The sequence below is a fragment of the Neovison vison genome, chromosome 6, assembly GCF_020171115.1.
Source record: "Neovison vison isolate M4711 chromosome 6, ASM_NN_V1, whole genome shotgun sequence".
NCBI classification, from domain to species: domain Eukaryota; kingdom Metazoa; phylum Chordata; class Mammalia; order Carnivora; family Mustelidae; genus Neogale; species Neogale vison.
Window position 1 is genome coordinate 130088834 of NC_058096.1, and position 17747 is coordinate 130106580.

The window sequence follows — 17747 nt, forward strand, 5'->3', positions numbered from 1 at the left end:
GAGCACAGGGTGTTATTTAAGACTGATGTATCACTGACCTCCACCTCTGAAACCTATAATACATTATATGTCAATTAATTGAATTTTAAAAATTAATTTGAAAAAAATAAAAATTCCTGCAAGGGCACAGGCTGTGGGAGTGTGTGTGTGTTGGGGGAGTTTGAGGGTGATTTTTCCTTCTTACCTTAATTGCTTCTTTAGGGTTTAACGCACTTTTAATTTTGAACCCCTGGGTATGTATAGGTGTCCCAGGAATGAGGGGCGGCGAGAGGCTTACCCGCTCTCCTCCCTGTCCAGCAGGGCGTGGTAGGACGCCACGTCCCTCTGCAGCTGCGCCTTGTGTGCCAGCAGATGCTCGCGAGCCTGCTGCTGCTGTTCAGCCTCAGAGCGCATCTCCCTGAGCTCTGCCTCCAGCCGGCTCACCACGGCGCCCAGGTTCTGGAGCTCGATGTCGTGCCAGTGCTTGGCGTCGTGCAACGTGTTCTCCAGGCCTCGTTTCTGCCAAAGAAAGAACGCGATCCACACGCAGGGCCCTTGAGGAGGCAGTTGGGCCGAGCTGCGCCAGGGGCTGCGCTGGGCCTGGGCCGCGCGTTAACTCCACGGGCCAAGCTGGGTTGCAGAGGGAAGCCATGACTCCGCCTCCAGAGGACGGAGGCCAGTCTCTTGTTTGGTCTCATTCACAGATTCTTCTGCTGAGGGGGTGTGGGAGGAAGACAGCCAAGAGGGGAAGGAGAGGGAGAACGATGAGGTGTACTGATGAGACAGAATGAAAGAGTGTGAAAGATAATGAGAGGAAAAATGAGAGTGAGAAACTGACACACACAGGAGAGACAGTTCGCAGGTGTTTTTTTTTTTTTTTTTTTCAAAGAAATCTTGCTCTCTGAATTGCCTCTGGGCCTTTCTGCTCATGATTTCTCACTCCCTGCGGGGCCCTTTCCTCCTCCACTGCTGAAACCGCATCCATCATTTGGCTAAAACGCCTTCTCCTCTGACACTCTTGGCCAGATTGCCAGGGTTTGAATGAATGTCTCTGGCCGTTGCACACTCGACAGTGTTTTCTTCAGTGTGTTAGTAGCACACCGTGGCTAATGCCTCTTCTCCTATCTGCCCCTTCACTGTGGGCTCCCCAAGGTCCCATCTTGAGCCTGTTCTCTCTGAGCTCTGCTTCCTGGGCCTGTGTTGGTTGGTCTTTGCCACACTCATGACTTTAGCTGTCTCTCTCCCGATGCCTCCTGCATTGATGTTTCCAGGACAGATGTCTCCCACCAGCATAAACCTGCTTCTGAGTTTCTTCCTGGAAATATATACAAGTCATGGGCACCTCAAATCAACGTATCTGCAGTGGAGCCACTGACTTCTTTCTGAACCTGCCCACCTCTCCTGTGCTTCTGCTGGTGAATTCACATGGACTAGAAACAAGGGAAAGGCATGTCCCTCATCTTCCTTCCCTCTGCAATCCAATCATCACAGAGTCCTGCCTTTTAGGTATTCTGGAAAGTTTTCACTTCTGTGCCCTCTCTCCCCCAGCCACCAGTGCCCAGGATGGATGCTTATCACTGCTCCCCTGGGGTAAGCTTAGTAGCTTGTAACTCATCTCTTGGTCTCTAGTTCCTCCTACCCCTGCATTCTCTACACAGCAATAACTGTGCTTTGTTGAAAGTCCAAATCTGGATTTGTATCTCCCCTTCCTTCTCACCTGGATCATTCCTATTCATCCCCAAGTCCAAGCTTGGGGGTCACCTCCCCCAGGAAGTCTTCCTTCTTCCTTGATAGTCTCTTGCCCTTTCTCCCCACCAGGCTGGGTTAGGACCCCTCCTCTGGCTTTCCATGGCTGCCCAAGTACATGCATGCCCTTAAACTTGTCATAGTGGGCTGAGCTGCTTAGGGGCATGTTTCCTCTACCAGACAGTGAGCTCTTCAGAGATGAAAGGAAGTTTCTGTAACTCTCATGGTAAGACAGGGGCTGGCACAGAGTAGGTGCTCATCTGGGTGTGTTGCCCAGGATGATAATACTTGTATTATGGTTACACTTATTGCTCTACCTGTCTCCCCATTAGACAGGAAACCTCATTTTCTCATATAGCAAGCCTGCAGACTGTAGGACTGACCAACAAAGATGTTTAAAAAGCTGTGTGCATCTATCCTTAACATTTTTAATAGTTGTAATCATGGTGCACCTATAATTTAGCATCTGGCTTTTTACATAACACATAAGAACAGATAAATATTTCCTCAAATTGAGATAAAATCTCATTAAAACAACTTTCTGTACCATGTCTCCTAGGAGATTTTTCATACCTTTTGGATTACTGTGGTTGAAATGGACACTTTTGGGTCATGATGCCATCTTGAATCATGGCTCCTGTTAAGCAGGGGCTATCATATCACCTTATTTAAACCATTTTAATTCCATAAGACATAAGAATATTGCGTCAGATTCCCATCCTAGATACATCTACTGGTGGCAAAAATGTGACTAGTAGAAAAGAAATCTAGATCAGCATCTGGCCTAGGGTTATTATTTTGGTGAGATCTGAAAACCCCTCTATGGCAAAGAAGATGTGTAAATGGCCACCTGCACTTTGAGAATCACTCGTTCCAAACTCTCTGGGTTTTCCCAGTTTGCTCATCAGGAAATTCCTTGTAGTGTTTAGTGTTAATGTTGTACCTGTAACACCTGTTGTTTGGAAAGATCTTTCGTGGAATCATGTTTGGATCATTTGTCTAGTTTTTGCTCCATGTTCACAGGTGACTTCTCCGTTTGGCCTGAAGTTTGCTCTGATGACTTAGGACCTATTGCCCAACATATGTTTGTGCAAATGCCTGTCAGAGGTCCTCTGTCTCTTCCATCCCATCCTCAGTGTCTCGGTCCAGCTTCTTCCCACCTAAGTCCCTGACATCCTCGCCTGGTTCTCACAGAGATGCTTGGGCTCGAGCAATGGCAATCAGGCCACTCCCCACTCCAGACCCCACCGTAGCACAGCACTGGCAAGCAAACCCAGGTCACAGAAGCATACTTATTCCCCAGTTTCTGGAGATTTGAAGGGACTTCTTTGAATTGCTAAGCCCTCCATAAAGTAAAAATAGTGACCTTATGTGATTTCTGGACTTGAACTCCATTCCTGATTTGAGTTGATGCAACACAGAGCTCAGTAGGCTTTAAGCACCATTACTGGTGCCTGGTTGCCAATACAAAGAGGGCCTTGCTGGACAAGGGGACAGTCAGTGCTGCCAGCTCACCTGTCTGAGGCTTAGATGAGCTGTGGGGGCCTTGTGTGTGTGCAGGTTGCTCTGACCAAGAATAACAGGTGTGGCTGGATGGACTGAGCTGTGTCTGAAAGCTGCAGGAAGGTGTGCTCCTTATTCCGGCTATCTGGGCTCCTATCCTTGACTAGAAGGCCCAGTGACCAGAGCTCTGATCTACTAGCTCACAGGGGACAGAGGCGGCCTGTCCTGGGTCCCAAGCACAGCCAGCATGTCACTACTCCTACATCTTCTGGTTGGGGGTGTGAATTTTCTTCTGATTTGTTCCGGTAGTCAGGACGATGGGGTTTGAATGAGGTGATTGGATGATGCCAACCTGGGATTACTATTTCAGTGGTTATAATAATAATTTTACAACGGTAGGCAGTAATGGATACCAGTTATTGACTGCTCACTCTGTGCCAGGCACTGTGCTAAGGGCTTGACCTGCGTTGTTTCGTAAGTCATCATCCCCATGACTTTATGAGGCAAATACTGGGCGGTCCATCGACAGAGCACATTTCCAAAGGCAGGTGCAATTTCTATTTCCATCCCATGTGTTCTTTCTCTAGGTGGCCTTGCCACTGCCTCATCAAGCGGTGGAGTTTCTTTCCCTTCCTGTGGGATCTGGGATGGCCTTTGACTGCTTAGACCAACAGAGTTCTGTATAAGTGATATTCAGGGATTTTTCAGGCCGGGTGGTAAGAGGCCTGGTAGCTTCTGTGCTGATGCTCTGAGGGAAGCTGGATGCCACAGCAGTAGTCTGACTACGAGACTGCCATGATTTGAGGAAGTCACAGCTAGCCACCTGGAGAGGCCCCATGGAGGAAGAAAAAGAAATGCACAGCTGAGGCTCCACATATGTGAGCGGAAACCACCATTCTTGGAAGGGCCGGCCCCAGCAGAGGGCACAGCTGTCTCTGCTGGACTCCACCTAAATTGCAAACTGAATGAATACATTTTTCACTGTTGCCTTAAGCCACTAACACGACAGATACATATGATAACCCGAAGAGATCCTCACTTCGCAAGTGAGAAAACAGAATTTTAGAGGCATCACTCCACTGATAAGTAGAGGAGTCAAGATTCCAGATCCCAGAGTGAGGGCCAATCCCCAATTCCAGAGGCCTGCTGTGGTCTAGAAGTGCAATTGAGCCAGAAGGGCTTGGCTCTCCCACTTGTTACTCGTGTTCACGGGCAAACGCCTGAATCACAGTTTGCTCTTCTGCAAAATGGGTCGTCAGTCACCACACTTCTCAGTGTCTCTATGAGTGTCCGATGAGAGAATGCATGTGAGCACGCTCTCCTTACTATTAGTATCACTTTGAAGAAATGACATTCTGGACCCTCATCAAGGGCTTTGCGGGCATGAAGCAAATGAGACATGGTCTCTGTCCTCAAGGAGTTGATGTGATGTCGGTGGATGAGCTGATAGAACCACATGAACCACAGGGCTGTGAAAGCGAGTGGGTGGCAGGTGGAGAGGTCACCCCACCTGTGGGAGTCAGGATCTAGGCTTTTCCCTGTGTGTAGCACTTGCGTATCTTCTACCTCACTTGTACCAAGGGTGTGAAAACAGGTAAGGGTGGGCAGAGTTGAGGGGATGGGTCTCCTTGCAGCCATGGGAAGAACATGTCCAAGGGCTCAAGTGTAGGAGACCAACCACCCCAAAGGGTGGTTCTGGGCATTTCCCTTCCTGTGGAAACCGGGCTGGTCTGTAAATGAAGCCCAAGCACTGGGGGTGCTAGAAGGTCTGGAAAAGGAATCTTTCTATTTTACCGCCAGGCAATCCCAGTGGAGGGAGGGACCCTGAAAATGCAGGAAAGGACAGTAGATAGAGAAATGCCCCACATGGGACAACAGGGGACAGGGGAAATTTACTGAAGGGAGGAGAGAGGGGATAAAACTTCAGAGGTGTTTTGGAAACAGAGTTTGGAAACAGAAGACAGAGGATCTCGTGTTTGAGGACCTTAATCCTACCTGCAGAATAGTGTGAGTGACAGCATCTGCTGAGGGACAGAGGTGAGGGCAGGCTGGAGCTTACTGAGAATGGAGGCTGCTAGGAGCAACCGCTCTGGGGAGCACAGTACCCTCTTCTATGTTCTGTCATTTGGTTGAACCCGTTGTGGTTATGAGCTTCTAGAGGACGGGAACCATTCACTTCATGGTTGTGTCCCTGGGACCTTCCTCATGGAGGGCTCAGCACACAACTGGAGCAAGTATCTGTGTGGAATGTGTGCTGAGTGACGGGCTGCCTCCCCTCAGGTGCAGTTCATCCAGGCTTTTCTGATGATGTGGGCTTCAGTGTGTGTCACCAGCGTTTTGCCTGGCACTTTCTGTTATGGAAGAGTGGAGTTTTGGCAATCACAAAGACATCTGGGGAATAAATGGCAGCCCCCTTACACATGTTTAAAGGGACTTGGGGAAAAGGCAGCACCCCTAATATTAGGATCAAGGGTTAGGGCAAGGGAATAAAACGAATGAGCATAAATTCACATAACTCTGAGTAAATAATGCAACTGTCTTTCAGACAATTAAAAAAAAAATTAAAATGGCATTGCTTTAGGCTGTAGTTTCCTGATTTTTCTCACCTCCGATCCTTTTCTCACATCCCCTTGCAGTGACTCCAATCCCATCACAGAATATGAGGGAGAGCTGTGACAGTGAGATGTGTGTCATGTGCTGTGCTGTGGCAAGACAGCATTTTTCTGAGCTGACTGGGTATAGTGTGACCTTGTTATCCAGAGGATGATGGACCCAAGGGAATGGAAGACACATGAAAGAGGGGAACTCAGGGTTGATGGAATGATCTTGACCATGGGTAGTGAAAATGTTGTTTCTGAGGGAACCAACTAGAATAAATCCGTGAGCTAACTTAATGGTAGGCTAAGACTGCATTGGGAGGTTGGGCTGCTGGTTTGGTGATGGAATGGATTTGGGTGGCAAGATTGAGATGAGGAGGGTGTATGGAGAGTGGTAGAAGAAAGGGGCACTAGCGATAGTATTGGAACTTCTCCCAAGGCTTGAAGCTGTTGAGAGCCAGGAGCTCCTTGGGCCTCAGTAGAGTCCAGACCACCTCAGCTGCATAAGAATTACATGAACCGTCCCCTCAGGAACTGCAGTGTGGACAAAATGCTTGTGGTTCAAATTGGTACACATGGGCCCCCCCACAGGGGCCATCAAGGAGGAGGTGTAGGCTTAGTACCCTAATAGAACTTCAGTTCACCCCCAGAAAGCAGAGGGTAAATTGCTGTATTATTAATAATTATTTTAGTTATTATTAATAATAAATAATGCAAGAGACCTTCCCACAAATCCCAGTGAGTCTGAGGAGCTTTCTAGTCTTTTTTTTTTTTTTTGGAGCTTTCTAGTCTTAATTTGGCTTTCCCAGAAGCAGAGTCTGAGCCAGGGATCTTGGTACATGTAAAGAGTTAAGGGGTTGCTCTCAAGCAAAGGGGAGCAAGGAAAGCAGGATAGGACAGAGGAAGGCGCTAAGCCAGGAGGAAGTCTCAGTTGGAGTCTGGTAAAGCCTGATCCCACAGGGAGACTGCGAGGGTGAAGTACAGGGCGAAACCCATTCCACTGGGAAGCCAGTGGGCTGGGCTTTTAAACCCCACGTCAGCCAGTCATTGGTTGAGGGCTAGAGAAGGTGGGCCTAACCGCCCAGGCCGGGTGTCCACTGTTTGGCTGAGGCCAATTCTCTGGAGAAGTGGGACATCTGTGGATGTGAGCGGCCAACCCTCTCAGCAGGCCTGGTGTCGCGTATTCCGGTGGGGCACTAACAGCCTTCACTATACTGGTTGTGATTCGGTATCAGCTGAACCTCAAGACTCTTGTGAACCCTAAACCAGATGACTACAGTGCAGTTGAGAGTAAAAATTGACGAAAGAAATGCCAGGGCTCTTCCCAGCCCACTCACCAGGGCCCGCAGGGATTCTGTCTCCGCCTGGAGGCTCTGGACCTGGCACGAAGTGTTGTGCAGCTCCAGCCTGAGGACAGCGGCCAGCTTCTCTTCCTGGGTCTGTGCCATGCGGGCCATCTCTGCCTGTTGCTGGGAAGGGGCAGGTCTCCGCGTGAGCAGGGGTGCGTGGACAGCCCAAAGCCCGCTTTCCCTCCTGCACTTCCCAGGACCCACTCCACAGCCTCTAACTCAAACAGCTGGCCGATTGAAAAATCCCTCTTTTTCCACGGGCACCCTTCCTCCTGATTTGCATACAAGCATTTATTGAATTTGAACATATAGTGCATGCAAGTAGAATAAAATTCAAAATCTTTTTCTGGAGGATTTATGGGAGAAAGTCTCCTTTTGTCCCTGTGCCTTAATTACCTAGTTCTCCTCCTTCCAGTTTCTTATACCTCTTTCCATAAATTATACACACACACACACACACACACATGATATCTGAATCTATCTGTTATATTGTTTCTTTCTTAAAGAGAGAGAATGAAGAGAGAGAGCATAAAATGGGGTGGTCAGAGGGAGAAGCAGACTCCCCCGATGAGCAGGAAGCCTGATGCAGGACTCGATCCTGAGACTCCAGGATCATGACCTAAGCTGAAGGCAATCGCTTAGCCAACCGAGCCACCCAGGCACCCCCGCCCCTGCCAAATATTTCATACATTTATAAGTAAATATATATAATCATCCTCTACTTGCTTTGGTACTTAATATATCCTAGAAAATATTCTCTACCAGTGTATATAAATTAATTACATTCTTTTTAATGGCTCCAGAGTATTGCCTTGTTTGGAAGTACAGAATTATCTAGAAGCCCTGCACTGAGGAGCACTTAGATTGTTTCCAGTCTTTGCCTGTTACAAACAATGGTGTAAAGAATTACCTACAGCCCTCATTTTCCACACGTGAGAGTATCTCTGTGGGGTAAATCCCTGCAGCGGACTGCTGAGTCAAAGGGTATGCAACTGTCATTTTGATGGATGTTGACAAATTGCCTTTCAGAGAACTCCCAACCCGTCCCAATACTGTCAGGCAGTGCCAGTTGCCTCACAAGACCTTCTTCAAATGTGGAACTATCCTACTTGATCTGATAGTCCCTGTTTCCTTGTAAAAACCAGTCTGGCCACAGTTGTGAACACAAGGGGAAGGTCTGTGTTTTGCAGTTTCTCCCTCAGCAAGGACCTAGTCTGATTCTTTCCCATACTTTCGGGGGAATAGGTCATTCTTTCTCTCTCTGCTGGAGAAAGGGGAAAAACTAGAGATCACTTTCGTTCATCTTTGGTACAGCCTGACGCACGTCTCTAAGTCAGTGATATGGGAGAAAAAAACCTGTTCTGGATTGATCATTTTTACTACATATGAATACTTATTCACAGGGTTATACAACAATAGTCCAGTCAAACTGACTGACTAAGAAAACTGGGGTCAAAGGGCTCATCCCAGGTGTAGTTCTTCCTGTGTGAGGGCTAGACAGAGCTTAACAAAAACATCCATTAAAGATCTGGGATCAGCGATAGGTGAATGGAAGCTGTGGGCCCAGCTCGGACCAGTCAGCCCATGGCTGTGTGTCCATGGACCATCATTCAGCCTCTCTGAGCCCTAGTCCCTCCCCGCAGAATGCAAATGACAAGGAGAGGAGACACTATGACACTTCCAACAGGTTATACGTATGGAAACTTGTAGAACCTTAAAAGCATGCAAATAGTGACTGCATATACTTTTCTAGATGTAAAAAGTAGTATCAGCCAAAAGTGAGTTTGTAGCCGCTCTAGGTTGGGTACTGCTAATGATAACGAACAGGCACTAAGCATTTATTCTGGGCCAAGCACTCCATTAACCACTTAAATCCATTATTTCAGCTGATCTTCACGACTCTATGGAGCAAGTGTCATTGTTATTCCTATTTTACATGAGGACACCGAGGCAGAGAGAGACGGAGTTAATTTCTCCAGATCGCATGGTCTGTGAGATGCTGCGGCCCATGCCAGAGCTGTACTCTCAACCAGTTTTGAAAGCCACTGCTTCCACCAATTCATTTCCACCAATTCATCAAGAGCCCCAAGAGTGGGGGCACCTGGGTGGCTCAGGCGTTAAGCATCTGCCTCCCGGTCAGGTCATGATCCCAGCATCCTGGGATTGAGCCCCGCGTTGGGTTCCTTGCTCAGTGGGAAAACTGCTTTTCCTTCTCCCACTTACCCTGCTTGTATTCCCTCTCTTGCTGTCTCTCTCTTCATCAAATAAATGAATAAAATCTTAAAGAAAAAAAGAGCCCCCAAAGTAGAGCCATCTTCCCCTAAGTGAAGGTGGACCCCTCTAAAACATCCTCGTGGTCTGTCAAGTCCTGCTGTGATGGGTCACCCCATTTCTCTCCCTGTTTTTGGGGTTGGGACTTGGCCAGGTGGGCTGTGTGGGTGGGTGGGCGGGGTTCCGGCAGACAGATGCAGCTGGAAGGTGCAGGTGGATAGAACCGCCAGGAGCAGCTGACAGCCGGCAGCTGGGGCCCATGCCTGACAGCTCATGAGAGCCGAGGGTTAAATTTTCAGGAAGTCTGTAAGCTGCTTGGTAAACACAGCCATCATTAAAAATTAAATTATATCCACTTACAATTAATATATATTAAATGGTAATACTCCAAACACATCACTTGCTAATTTATTTACATTTTATCATTATCTGTGCTGTATCAAAGTTATTTATATCGATGGTACCTGTGGGGTAGGCATAACATTTACTGGTGAGCTTCTGAGCATCTCTTCCAAACTCTGTGCTTATTTACATCAAGTTAGGAGTTTGAAATTAGCTGTGATGAGTTTTTTTTACCTCATGGAAATTGGCAAACACTACAAATCAGGGTTTGAATTGTTTTGCTGACTGTCTAGACTTAAGAAAGGGATGCAGAAAATGTTAATAATGCAGATTAAACTTAAAATGTCTATAGCTGCCACATTATGAATAGCAAAAAAATTAGAGGTAATAGCTTTCCAATATTTATAAACTATTACTGATTTGCAAAGAAATAACTAATGTCATTGATGAAAGGACTCATTAAGGTCAATGGAAATAGCAACCGAAATTCATATTGGACCTATTTTCATTTATCATTGATGTGAGTGACTTTTTGCTTAATCAGATATTAATAATTGAGCATATTTTTAAATCTGATTTTGGATATTGTCGATGACAGAATTATAAAAACAGTTGGCAGATTTTGCAAGAGATAGCTAGTCAGTCACACTGAAGGTATAGGTGCAAATGGAAAAGCAAAGTATGTGTTTTATTCTAAAATTTAGGTTATCTCTAAAATTATATAAAGAACACATCATCAGAAACTTCTATCTTACCTTGATATGATATTGTGAATCTGACTGGCACATAAACACAAATGCTTACATTTGTCCTTGGAGAGTAGATATGAAACATTACCAGCATACCCTGGGTCAGAAGTGGGCATGAGTGGAAGTCAAGTCTCACTTCAGTGAGATATCCCTTGCCCATTTTTATTAGGTCTTGGACTTTTTATTACTGGTTTGTAGTGACTCTTTGTACACTAGAGAAATTAGTCCCCTCCCGGCAGTAAGTTGTACATATGTCCCCAGCTTATCAGTTGTCTTTCTTTTTTTAAGTTATGGTAGTTCCAGGTGGCAAAGTAGTTCCAAGGCAAATTTCAAAGCTTAGGTAGGTGGGTCTGGGGTAGATCTGCTGGTCAAGGCCACCAGCACAGTCCTGCAGGTGATCTGCCCTCTTCTCAACCCAGACAATGAGGGGTCTGTATTCAGAGGTACGTGCTGATCTTGGGGGGAGTGGGATGATTGCTGGATTGGAGTGTTACCCAAACATTCAACAAGTAGCATGGTTTTTCACATATCTGAATACTGACTCAATTTTTATTTAAATTTTTAAATAAAATTTTTTATTTAAAATAAATAAATAAATTTAAAATAAAATGAATTTTTTATTTAAATTTTTATTTAAATCGATTCATGTTTCATTTGTAAATAAATGTGTTTAAAATGGAAGCTGTAGATAAGATCTCAAATTTTATGTGCCTCAGGATGATCTAGAGAACTTAAGAAAATGCAAGTTCTGATTGAGGAGAGCTGAGTGGGCCCAGGAATCTGCATTTAAAACTCCCATGTGATGCCTGGTCCATGGGAACAAAGTTCTAGATTGCTAAGGAAACAGATAAAACCGTAAAACTGTTGGTCATAGACAAAATATAGCTGAAAAATTAATGACATTAAAATAAACCAATGTTACTTTATTTGAGCAAATGTTGCCCACCACACAGCTGAGTCCCAAAGCCTGCTTTCTCTTTGTTGAAAGGTGAGATGGATGAGTATAAGAGTAGTGTTGATGACCTACCAGCACCCAATGAAAACTTTCTTATACAGTTTAATTAAGATTGAAAGAGAAAAAAATGAATTTGATCACTATGGGATTCAGTGTCATTTTATATCATGCCCAATACCTTCTCAAATCAGCTTATGAATGGTATTTGCCCTCCATCTGGGGACAGTCTGCTGCTTTAACTCACCTAAAAGTATTACTTGTCCTTCTCCAATGGCTTTTTAGAGTTATGCTTTCTGATTAATAATTACTTCTGTTTCCATTTCCACCCAATGCCTTCAAGATTTCTCCTCGCAGACCAAATAGCAGGTATGCCATTCTAGACCTGAGTCTAGGAAGGTAGGACTGTATTTTGTTGTGGCGTGCAGTTGCTAGGATGTGTAATGAGATTAAAACATGCTGGTCCCCAGACTTTCAAACCCGCTTGAAATCTTGGCTTTGTTGTGCAGGGGGCCAACCTGCGCCTTTGCACTCCTTCTATATTTCTGGGACAGGAGAGCACATAGACACTTGGAAACATGGTAAAAAATTGCAAATTAAAAAATTTAAATTAAATGTACACGTTAGTACACGTGAAAGTAGATGGGAAAGAAGAAGGACAGTATGCTTGGGAGTAAGGCAGAAGGAAATATTTGAGAGTCTCCACGTGGAGGGGGGGAAAAGGGCCATCTCCAAACCCACCCCTCTGCTACGCAGGTGTGTTCCTAGCAGAGCACGTATCCAAGACGGGTGCTGAGAGGTTGAACTGTGTCCTCTGCCTTTCTCCAGCAGTTGCTGTGTGGATTTCAGCCAGTGGTTTGAGCTCTCTCTTTTTGAAGCCCGTGAACAAGAGCTTTACAAGAGCCTTGCTCTGCTGCTGAGTATAGCTGACCGCCTTGCTCTGCAGCCCCTTGGACCTCATGGGATCCCACTAACCTTATGATGTTCACTCTCATGGAGAAAGGGAAAGCAACGAATTCCTCACAGAGACAGGCATTCACCATCTTATATCAAGGAGGAATCTTATCCCGTGGGGAGGGCACAGAATCATGGTTTGGGAAGATCATGACAAAAGTCTGGCATAACCTTCTGGACCCTCAAGACAAAGGCCTCTCAACCTCACATTCCACAAGACAATGCATCAAGACTCCCCCGCACTCCATGTGATCTGCCCAGGCCAACCTAGCAGTCCAGAGTGATGGTTCTGGAGGCAGAACGTGTGGTCTGAATCTCAGTTTCACCACTCTGGAACTGTGTGTTCTCGGGGAAGTGACAAAACTCTCTGTGCTTTAGTTCCTTCCTCTGTGAAACAGAGAAGATCACAATACCTAACTCTGTGGGAAGATGAAATGAGGATGGCTTATCAGGTGCTTAGGGCATGGTCTGGGCACTTGGTACAGGCTTACTAAATACTCTGCTGACTCTGCTTGCAAGCATGTGGTATTCTGCCTTGTAGAATGGTCTTTCTATCTGTTGCCTGCCACCTGCCCTCAGCCAACCTTGCACTAGATTGTAGTAAGCTTGTTTGCAAGGACAACTTCTTACTGATGCCTCTGTCTGCACTGGGGACCTAACATGGTATTTCACACCTTGGGCACTCCCAGTACATTTACTAAAGGTCTACAGTGTGTCCTAGGCACATGCGAGGGACTGTAGAAAGGAAGGGTCCCCCATCAATGGAATGAAATCACACCTCCTTTTAATTAAGAGGATTAGCTTATCAGTATTATAACGACCATGGGAATTATATAAATGTTACTTAGCTAAGGATAGTTATAGACAAGCAGCATCCACAACCCTGACCTACTCCAGCCAGTCGTAGGCTGAAGGCCAGATGCCATCCAGTCTTCACCTGAGACAGCAACTCTCCTTAGCAGGAGCTAAAAAGAAGTATGTGTCTCACTCAATGGAACTATGGTGTTGGCAGGAGGGCTGGCCTGGCTAGGCTAAGCCAAGTGTCTCCTTGAATTGTTTGACACAGGAATTGCCTGGCTATTGAAGCTACTCATGAAAGGCTATGGGACCGATTCCCAGCCTCAGTGGAAGCTGCCCAAGGACACAGCAAGGGACACCCGGCTTTGCGGACTTGCTGCCCCTTGGTCATAAGGAAGGGTACCCCACTGATGAAGGCAGCAGGAGAGGCTCAGCGGTGAGTGGAATTCCAAAGAGAAAAATATGTTTTTCTTCTTAAAGTAATTATTGGAGAAGTTTAATGATAGTATTTTTCTTCTGGTTCATGGAGGTCATTCCATCCCAAAGAAGAGTCTCCTCTGCTCTGTCTCTTCTCAAAGACCAGTAAGCATTGAATGCAAACACTACTACTTTAATTCCTCAGGGATTTGGGTTATTTTATATTTGCAAGTCTCTTATTTTAGAAGTAAGGTCCCTACCCTTTTCATGGGAAAGAGCTACCATTGAGAAATACCTAAGATAGCTTTGAGACTGAAGAACTGGGTGGCCAGGGACGGGCCAGGGACTCTGTGCCCACAGCCCCATGTACAGGGCCTGGCGCCTGCTTGTTTTTGACATTTGTCAAATATTCGCTTGGCAAATGGAGTCTGTATGAGTGAGTGAGTAAAGATTTCTTGGTAGCATGTGGAGGTTACAGTGTTGGGTGATCCCCAATATAAACCATCACTCAAATATTGGTTGTCGACCAGTTGTGAGGTTGGAGAAACAACATGGAAGCTGAGGGTCTGGGTGTGGCCTCTATTATACTCATGTTGTACTGGGTAAAAAACAGGTGAAAGATAGGCAGGGCTTACCTCAATGAGACAGTCTCTTTAGTTTCCCTTTTAACTACTACTGATTCCCCTTACTCTGTCCCCCAGCTCTGACCAGCTTGGCTACGCTCCTGTAACACACAGTGACGGGAACCAAACCCCGGCCTCCTAGCTCCTATAGCAACCCTGCCCTACTGGCTAACAGTATCTTTTGAAAGCCACCTGGAACTACCATAACTTAAATAGAAAGACAATTGATCAGCTGGGGACATACATACAACTTACTGCAAGGAGAGGACTAATTTCTCTAGTGTACAAAGAGTCACTACAAACCAGTAATAAAAAGTCCAAGACCTAATAAAAATGGGCAAGGGATATGATCCCATAATATAAACAAGAGCAAATATGGCCGGAATTCAGCATGTACAAAAGATGTTCCACTTTCCTTATAATATGGTAAATGCAAAATAAAACTGCACTGAAAAACTGTGTTTTATCTCTACTATTGACAAGGATCACAGGGTATGAGAACCCACAGTATTGGTGAGGATATGGGAAAATGGGCACTGTCAAACACTTCTGATGGGAAAGTAAATTGTTACAACCTTCATTGAGAGTAATTTGACAATATTTATCAAAACTGCTAGTGTGCATAATTTTTGACCCAGAAATTCCACAATTAGGAATTTATCCAGCAGATATTTTGCTATATTGGGAAGTGAGGGACATATGCAGTTAGTGACTAGTCTAATGTATAAAAGCAAAAGATTGGAAGTTCCCTAAATATCGATCAGCAGGGCATTAAATAAGTCCTGGAATACCCATTGCTAGAACAGTTTTTTCTGTCGAGGGCCAGATAGTGAATATTTTAGGCCTAGCAGACCATATGGCCTCCACTGCCACTATTCCGCTCTGCTGGTGTATGCAAATGCAGCCATAGACAATATGTAAGTGAATGAGCATAGCTGTGTTCGTTCCAATAAAACTTACTTGCAAAAAAACAGGCAGAGGCTAAGATTTTGCTTGTGGGCTATAATTTGCCACCCACTGTGGTTTAATATTATGCATCTAAAAAGCAGTATGTTCTGTATACTACTATTTGTGTAATGAGAGAGAGAGAGAGAGAATTTACACATATTTCCTTGCATGTGCATAAAGTATCTCTGAAAAGACTCATAGTAAAAGGATAACCTTGATCAACCCTGTAGTAAAGAACTGAGGGTGGCTGGGACCTGGGTTAGATGTCATTTTTCATTGTATGTCATTTTGTACATTTTGAACTTTGAAACAAGTGAGGGTATTACAGATTAATAATGCTTACATAAAATCCAAGTAAATAAAAAATGAAATGAAAGTGGGCTGGGGCCCTTTGCCAAGGTCTCCCTGTGACATAGTAGGAGGTGTAGAAAGGCTAGATGACTCCCTTCGGTGCTTGCAGTAAGCACGCCAGAATAGATCATGGCTTATTTCACTGAAGAGAAATCAGGGATTATTGCTGACTCATGAACGCACAGGGACCCCCTAGATTAAGATGCTGTTAGGGGTTCTGCTCTTTCTATTCTCCTTGAAAGGAACTCTCCCTGTTGGCTCTTGTGGGGATATCACATCAGGCCATCTTGTCATCTAGAGCCATTGACCTCAGTTGACTAGCAGAAACCCATTCCATACAATTTCATATATTCTATTCACACTTCTTGGTACAAGCAAGCAAAGAGTGGGTGTTGCTATGACAGCCTATATAATTATTGTTCGTGAATGTGGATGATATGGAGACATGTTATCCAAGGTTAGGAGTCTGCTCATGGATAGATCTAGACCTGCGTTGTCCAATATGGTAGCCGCTAGCCACACATAGCTATTTAAATAAAGATTAGTAAACATTAAATAAAATTAAGAACTCAGTTTCTCAGTTGGATCAGGCACATTCCCAGTGCTCAAGAGCACATGTGGCCAGTGGCTATCATACTGGGTAACTGCGCAGACCCATGACAGTCCCATCCTCACAGAAATTGTTATAAGAGGGCACTGCTCTAGTCAGTGGCTAATGTCTCAACCAGCTCTAAGACTATCAATAACCAGAAACCTCACGATTCATCTCCATCTGTTCACCTCTCTTCATTCGTAACTATCTCCATGATGTGTCATTGGGGCTGTTTAAGACATGGTCATTATAGCAACCATAAAGTTCCTGACCACAAATGCCTTGAACAGGTCCAAGGCAAGCGCAGACCACTGTCGGAAGAGATAGGATGAGCGCATTTCCTGTGAGGTTCCTGGCCCCTGGGGCTATTGAAAGGAAGCTGAGTTCTCTTTTGTTGGCACTTCCTATCCCACCACACCAGCTGATGCTGGCAATTGAATAAGCCTTTGGTTATTGTATACTCCCTCCCACTGCAGTGAATAAGGGACAGAGATGAGGCTTCCAGGAGTGACAGTGTAGAGCCCTTCCCTGGGAGGAAGATCCCAGGGAGAAGATTAAGAACGCAAGTTGCCTGCTACAGATTGGAAGCATCTTAACATAGGCATGCTAGGAAAAAGCTGAATGATAGGGGTTCTTCCATATTCTCCCAGGCGGCCTGTTTAGGGTCTGTGGGGAATGTATTCCATGGGTAGCCAGGAGGTCTGGAGGGTGGGATGGCATGTTGTCTGTCGTTCCCCAAGCATCCCCAAATACCCAGGGCTTGGTAACCACAACAAGCAGACAAGGGAGAGCTGACTTGGAAGACCCTCCAGAAATTCTCTGGACCAAACTGACTCTCCTTCAAACATGGAGTTACAGAACTTGAGAAGCTCTGAAAGCTGGACCACCAAAGTTCCTGACATCCATGACCGAGGCTGGAGAGAACCTAGCCCGAACCTCTTTATAAGCTTTTAATGACTTAAAAATAAGAAGAGTTAGCAGATAACTTGGGAGCAGATGCTGATGGCATCCACCTTTATCCCTCAGGAACCTTTTTTCCAGAACATGTGGTTCTCCCCACCCTTCTGTTCCACTGCCAGATTTTACCCTTCTTTGGCTGGGAGAACCTTCTTTGAAGTCTTTGAAAGGTCACACCGCTAGCAGACCGCAGATGTCTGATGGGGATGGTATCACTACCCCAGCTTCCTTGCCTTTCCCCTCTTCAATTCTGTACTATTATCCAGAAACCCTGTGGGTGCAGAGTCCAGTCTCCCCCAGTGGGTGCTGGTTGGATAATGAGTTCTTTGTTGGTTCCCTCCTCTGCTTCTTCCCTACTGGTGTTTTGGTTCACTCCCTCCCCCAGCTCCCAGATAAACCATTTCCTCTTTAATATTTGTCTCAGACAAGGTCAGTTTCTGGGGAAACCTAAACAAAGACATAAATTAATCATGTCAATTAATTTTCAGCCTCCGCAACCTGAAAGGTAATTAAATACATGTCTGTATGCTCTCTGCAAAACGTTTGAAAGGAGTGTGTGCTAAACCATTTTACATTAATGCCTCGCTGCCAAGAAACAGACAAGAGGTGCTCAGGATGG

At 45.5% G+C, this 17747-nt stretch overlaps 1 protein-coding gene across 1 annotated transcript in view; it reads right to left on the minus strand.

Annotated features, from left to right (window-relative positions):
• Positions 1 to 273: 273 nt before the first annotated feature.
• Positions 274 to 17747, minus strand: part of BFSP2 (beaded filament structural protein 2) — a 65861-nt gene continuing 48387 nt past the window's right edge. The window contains exons 5-6 of the mRNA XM_044255179.1: positions 7163 to 7294; positions 274 to 498 (exon numbers count right to left, since the gene is read on the minus strand). Of these exons, the coding sequence (XP_044111114.1) occupies positions 274 to 498; positions 7163 to 7294 (357 nt within the window). The remainder of the gene's footprint in view (positions 499 to 7162; positions 7295 to 17747) is intronic.